This window comes from Narcine bancroftii, chromosome 11 (genome assembly GCF_036971445.1).
Source record: "Narcine bancroftii isolate sNarBan1 chromosome 11, sNarBan1.hap1, whole genome shotgun sequence".
Taxonomy (NCBI): Eukaryota; Metazoa; Chordata; class Chondrichthyes; order Torpediniformes; family Narcinidae; genus Narcine; species Narcine bancroftii.
In genome coordinates this window covers 27,885,108-27,891,581 of record NC_091479.1, presented here as the reverse complement: position 1 = coordinate 27,891,581, position 6,474 = coordinate 27,885,108, and the positions used below count along the sequence as shown (strand labels likewise).

At 52.8% G+C, this 6,474-nt stretch overlaps 1 protein-coding gene across 3 annotated transcripts; it reads left to right on the top strand.

Annotated features, from left to right (window-relative positions):
- The first annotated feature begins 204 nt into the window (after window positions 1–204).
- Window positions 205–5,649, top strand: LOC138746338 (glycogen synthase kinase-3 beta-like). 3 transcript variants are annotated; one of them, XM_069904553.1, is made up of 4 exons: window positions 205–367; window positions 1,471–1,658; window positions 2,241–2,321; window positions 5,185–5,649. In XM_069904553.1, the coding sequence occupies exons 1-4, from the start codon at window positions 364–366 to the stop codon at window positions 5,269–5,271; spliced, it is 360 nt and encodes a 119-aa protein (XP_069760654.1). In that variant the 5' UTR covers window positions 205–363; the 3' UTR covers window positions 5,272–5,649. The 3 variants fall into 3 exon arrangements, 2 of the variants coding, with proteins under 2 accessions (XP_069760654.1, XP_069760653.1); XM_069904552.1 differs by having other exon boundaries at window positions 5,182–5,649; XR_011346876.1 differs by lacking the exons at window positions 2,241–2,321; window positions 5,185–5,649 and having other exon boundaries at window positions 1,469–1,549.
- Window positions 5,650–6,474: the final 825 nt, after the last annotated feature.

Sequence of the window (6,474 nt, the reverse complement as noted above, 5' to 3'; positions counted from 1 at the left end):
GGAGGAAAAATGGGATCAAATATCTAGGAGTTAGAATAGATAACAACGAGTAATTTAGACCAGCTGAATTATTCTCCCCTTGCTTGGGGAAATTGAGGAGGATTTAAATGGTTGGATGTCCCTGCCCATTACACTAGTGGTGTCACAGAGAGGGGAGGTGTCACAGAGGGGGGAGATGATGACACAGAGGGGGTGATGATGTCACTGCATGGGGCAGCCATAGCTGAGTCGTGCCATGGCACAGCAACATGCGAAAGATGCCTCTCCTGGAAGGGGATTCTGGCCTGCATGTCGGAGTAGGACTCTGTCTCATCCCAGAGACCCTCTGATCAACAGAGTTGTGTTTGGAAGCACCCTGCACCAATGGGTGAGATAAAGAGCCTGTTACAGGCTCCCCTACTGGGACAGAGCCTCCTCTGGCACCATCCTTCACCCAGTGTGGGCGGAGAGAATGGAGGCTGCATTTAATCCCCTCTCCCCATCCTGAGTGCAGGGCACTTTATGAGGCAGCTGGAGGGGACTGGGGAGGGGAGAACAATGGCATGTGAGGGGATACAGGGATGGGGTCTATCGGAGTGGAGGGGAGAACGAAGGAATGGGATTTCATCAGGGGCTAATGTCAAGGGTGATTGGATCAGAGGTATGGGACATAGGGTTGAGCTGGGGGGATGGGGTGCGAGGGGACGGAAGGCACTGGGGAAACCATGGGGGTGGTGTTGGGTGGGGGATCAGAGTGTGGTAGAGGAATCGGGGCAGGGGAGAGTGTGAGGTGTCTGAGGGAGAAGAGAAGTTGCGAGGGGGATGGAAGGTAGACCTTTCAACAGAAATGGGACAGAGCTCCCCCTCCACCTGGAATGGGATCTGTCCACTGAGAGACAGGACCGCTCCTCCACCCACCCCCACCCCCCCAGGGTTACAAGATCCCTTCCACCCTTGCATACACCCCCACACCCCCCAAACCGGGATAGGATTCTTTCCCCCAGTGGACCTGGATCAAGGTGCTAGAAAGTGTTTCTGCTGCGGCGGACCCAACAGAGTTGAGTGACGAAGCATGGGTCTATCTCCGCACCACCTGCTCCCTCATGCGACGAGGTCTCGCTTGCATCATGGAAGATCACGGTGTTGCTGAGCTTCTGGGAATGTGGAGGGCTTCTGCTAAACCCGTGGTGGGGTTCAGAGTGCTTCATCTCCCCGGGACGTGCTCTCATGGAGGGAGGGTTGTAGACAAAGTGAACGGCTGCGGAACTGGCCTCAGTCTGAGGAGAGTGATCAAAGAGGGACCTGGGGTGGAAATATTTCTACTGAGAGGCTGGAAAGAACCACCAGAGGATCAATTCTGACATTTAGGTGATCCTTGGAAGGGAGTTAGAGGGAGGGGTAGAGACTAACTTGGACAGCAAGGCTGGGTTGGGATAAATGACCTGTTGTGTGCCCTCTGGGTGTGTAAATGCTGCTGCTTCTGCCCCAGAGGACATGGCAATAAGGTCACAACAGAGGTGGCCACACCGGGTCACGGACCCAACATCCCCAAGGTGGTGTCCTGCACAGATGTTAAAATCATCGACAATGGATCATTCGGTGTGGTGTACCAGGCAAGGCTGGTGGACTCCGGAGAGCTGATTGCCATCAAGAAGATCTTGCAGGACAAGAGATTCAAGGTGAGGGGGAGGAGCAGTTGTGGGGAAATGGAACACCCTGATATTTAACTTTAGGGCCTACAGCACGTTCACAGGCCCTTGCGACACATGACCCGTTTCACACAATTACACCCAATTGACAAACAACACCCCAAACACATTTTTGAAGGGTGGGTGGAAAGAGGAGCATCTGACAGAGACCAAGGCAGCCATGGGGTTTGGAAACAGAGAAAGTCAAACAAACCAACAACAGACCCCCCATCCCCACACACAACCCCCCACCCCACACACACACACACACACACATACACACACACACACCTGGCAAATATCAGAGATTTCATTGTTTAGTAGAAGCTGGGAAAACAATCATAAAAACTGAAATGATACTTCATTGAACCCCCTGACGAGTCCCCACTCCAGCGACACGAAAAGTCCCCCCCACTGACTCTCGAAAAGTCCCCCACTTCGGCCTCCGTTGGAGTTCCCCACCTCTGACCTCTTGACGAATCTCCTCCCCGCCTCCCCCCTCAACTTGGACAAGTCGCCCCTCAGGTCCCCGACCCATCGCCCAGCCTTGCTGATGTTCCTCTCTCGCCATAGAACCTCAAACTGCAGATCGTGCGAAAGTTGGATCACACCATCATCGTCCCTCTTCTCAACTTCTACTCCTCTGTAGTCAAGGTAAGATCCACCTGCACCCACCCCACCCTCACTCTGATGCATATCATTTGCTGCTACCTTCCCCATTCCTTCAATCGATCTGTCTCGCTGCAGTCTCTCTGTTGCCTCCATCCTGCCCCTCTGACCAGTGCCGACTCCTTGACGCTGGCTGCCCTGCTCCTCACCCATTAACTCATGACCTCTTGCCATTTCAACTCCAGACAGCAGCAGCCAAGACCACAAGACAAGGTCGCCAAATTCGGCCACTCAGCCCCTCCAGTCTGTTTCCCCAATTCATTTCACGAATGTACTTTCCCCCATAACTCACTTCCCCAGAACCTTTTGGTGCCCTTCCAAATCAACGCCTGCTCTGAATCGTCCCAACAACTCAGCCTCCACATGTTCGACCCCAGCCAACACCCGGCTGCAAACATTTCTCATCTCGAAACGTCAATGGTTTTTCTCTCCTGGTGAATCCTTGCCTCACGAGGGAGGGCGGTCAGAGCTGCACATTTTGTGCAGTCTCACCAGAAGCCGAATGATGGGGCAGCAGACGGGTCCACTACGGCCTGTTGACGCTCTGCTCGCTGAGCCCTTGGATTCATGCCACGTTATGTTGAGCACTGGGGGCATCAGGCCTACAGAGAGCAGGAGGGGCTGGCACTCCTGTTGGGAGAGGCGCTGGGTGTTGGAGGGTAAATCCAGCTGACATGTTTGTATTGTGTCCAAGAGAAAGAGGAGGTTTATTTGAATCTGGGTCTGGACTATGTTCCAGAGACGGTTCACTGCATGGCCCAGCACTTCAACAAGGCCAAGCAGCCCATTTCCATGATCGACATCAAGGTGGTTGTGGGTCTGGGTGGTCAAGTTGTCCACTGGGGCAAGCTTGGATGTTGGGGTTGGAGGATATGAAGGAGTTCACTGGCTGAGTCTCACTGGGGACTGGATATCGATGAAGGGTGCATGAGGGTCTCAATGGGTATTGGTGAGGAGAGAAAGGGTAGTGAGGGGAGAGGGGTGGAGAGGATGATGAGGATGGACGTTGATTGGCAGGGTGGGGCCCTTCACCCACATCCCCTTACCCTCAGGATCCAGACCCGGCCAGTGTGGAGGCAGAGTGGGTCATGTTATATCGTTGTGTTGCCAGATGTTCAGGTACCAGCTGTAGCAGAGCCTGGCCTACATCCATCCTCAGGGGGTTTGCCATTAAGACATCAAGCCCTAGAAGATGCTGGTAGATCCCGAGATGGCCTTCTTATTGCTCCTTTATTTCGGCAGGTAGATCCACCCATGTCTGCCCGTTCACCACCTCAACGCGGTCCTGATCCCTCTCCCCAACACGTCCCCTCCGCACCAGCTCTCACCCCTCCCACACCAGCTCTCTTCCCTCCTCCCTCTCCCAACTTTCCCCTCCACAGCTTAATAACTTATTCTAAATAAGATTGTGGGGGGCTTAGATGGAATGAACAGCCAGCAAATTTTCCTAAAGTGTCAGGTGCAAATCCCAGAGTGCACCCGCTTCAGGTGAGGGGAGATTTTTTTTATGCAGAGAGTTGTGAGTGGTTTGAAAAAGTGGTAGTGGCTGGTAGAATAGGTACATATAAAAGTCTCTGAGACGAGCATGTGGATGTAAGGGAACAGAAGTTTTACATGATAGAGGAATTTGGGGATATGGCGAGAAGGCAGGGTAGGTCGAGTTAGGTCATAAATTAGATCAGCCATGATCGTATTGAATGGCGGAGCAGGGTCGATAGGCCATTTTTGTCCTACTCCTGTTCCCACTTCCTATGTTCCTATGGGTGTGGTACAGGTAAAGGTTGTGGAGAACATTTACAAAGGTGATGGGAGTGGAAGGGTGGGTATGTCAGGGGATGACACAGAGGTAGAGATGTTGCAGACAGTGTAGAAGGTTGTCATAGGTCATCCAGTTTGCCGAGAAGTGACAGATGGATTTCAATCCTGTAAATCAGATGTACTTAAATAAGCAACTGGTCCAGGTTTATTTCCAGAGTCATTTTCAAGGGCACGAATAACAGTTATTCCAAAGAAGGTTGGAGACCCATTAAAAGTAGCTTCATATAGACCAATATCTTTATTGAATGCGGATTACAAGAATGTGTGGGCAGAGCACTTGGTTAATGGCAGGATTATGAACAGTGTGCAGGACAGAGAAATATTTAGATCCTGCTCCATAAATCACTCAATGTTGCTGTCCAAATTGAGAGGGAGTTTAAAATGGTGTATTGTGTGCTGGCCTTCAGGAGTCAGGGTATTGAGTTCAAGAACTGAGAGGTAACATTGCAGATGTATAAAATTCTAGTCAGACCACACTTGGAATATTGTGTGCATTCCTAGGGCGAGAATACCAGAGGACGTCTAAATAAGGTGAGCTGAGGGAACTTTAGGCAAGACGTGAGGGGTACATTTTATTCACACAGAATGTAGTGGGTGGCTGGAATGCATTGCCGGGGTAGTAGCGGAGGCTGGTCCAAAAAAGGCATGAAAAGGATTTTAATATGGACAGGAATTAAAGAAAAATGGAGGGTACTGGTGTGAGGGAGTGGAGGGTAACATTGTTGTGGGGTAGGTTCAGATGGATCAGCTGAACGGTCTCGACCGATCCATCCATGATTTGTCTAGCATCTTGCTGCCATATCGTGGAGAACCAGGGTGTTGCCTGATGGAGACACATTGCTCTGAGCTCTGCAGAGAGAGATCGTGGTTTTCGCCAAAACACACTTCCTCAGGTAAAGCAGAGGAAGGGGAAAGGCTCCAGTGTTCAGGGGAAGGGGGGATGATGGGGGAAGAGTTGGGACCCTCCAAAGTCATTGTGATCAGGCCTCAGAGACAGTATCTCTATCACTCGTATTTCTCTTCCCAGCAGAAGGACCGATCTCAGAGACAAGACACGACTCCAGAAGAACCTCGCATCCCAGCTGAACAGAGGACGGACAACATCATGATGGCCTGAATCCCTCCCCTTCTTCTCCCTCTGGCCCTGCCAACCCCATTCCCTGCCTCTTCCATGTCCCTTCACCCACTTCCCCTCTTCTCCTCTACCCCTCCTCCATCCCAACCCCCTCCCGCTGACCTTCCCCTTCTCCTGCCCTCACACCTATGCCCTAACCCCAGCCCTCCACCCTTCACCTCCCCCTTCCCCTCTCCCCTTCCCTTCCCCTTACCCCCTCCCCTTCCCCTCCCCCTTCCCCTCCCCTAACCCTCCCCCTTCCCCTCCCCTTCTCCTCCTCCCCTTCCCCTCCCCCTTCCCTTTCCCCTTCCTACCCCTAACCTAGGGGAAGGAGGGGGAGGGGAAGGGGGTAGGAGAAAGGGGGTAGTGGTAGGGGGTAAGGGTAGGGGTTGTGGCAAGGGGTAGGGTAGGGGGTACTGGTAGGGGTTGCGGGGATGGGGAAGGGGTAGGAGGTAGGGTTAGGGGAAGTGGGTAGGTTGTAAGGGATAGGGTAGGGGTAGTGGTAGGGGGTGCAGATATGGGGAAGGGGTAGGAGGTAGGGTTAGGGGAAGGGGGTAGATTGTAAGGGATAGTGTAGGGGATAGTTGTAGTGGGTGTGGGTATGGGGAAGGGGTAGGAGGTAGGGTTAGGGGAAGGGGGTAATTGTAGGGGGTGCGGGTATGGGGAAGGGGTAGAAGGTAGGGTTAGGGGAAGGGGGTAGGTTGTAAGGGATAGGGGTAGGGTTTAGTTTTGGGTTGGGGAAGTTGGGTAGAGTTAGGGTTTGTGTTAGGAGCATTGTAGAGGTAGCATTAGGTTTAGTGTTAGGAGACATGGGGTAGGGCTATATCTTGGTTTATAGTTAGGTTTATAGTTCGGGGAAGTGGGCTTGTGTTAGGTATAGGGGAAGGGGGTAGGAGCAGGGGGGTAGAGGAGGAGTGAGGTTTGGGGTTAGGGGATTGTGGGTAGCATTAGGGTTGGGGTTTGGGGGCGGCATAGGCGTAGGGATAAAGTTAGGGTTAGTGGACGGGGTGGGGGTAGAGTTAGGGGCCGTGGAGTGGTGGAAGTGGGTATCGGTAGTGTTAAGCTTAGTTTTAGGATTTTGTTAGGGGTTAGGGTTAGGAGTAGGAGGAAGGGAAGGGGGAGGGGAATGGGGAGGCGAGAGGGGGATGGGAACTGGGGAAGGGAAGGGGGGAGGGGATGTGGGAGGGGAACGGGCAGTGGTAAGGG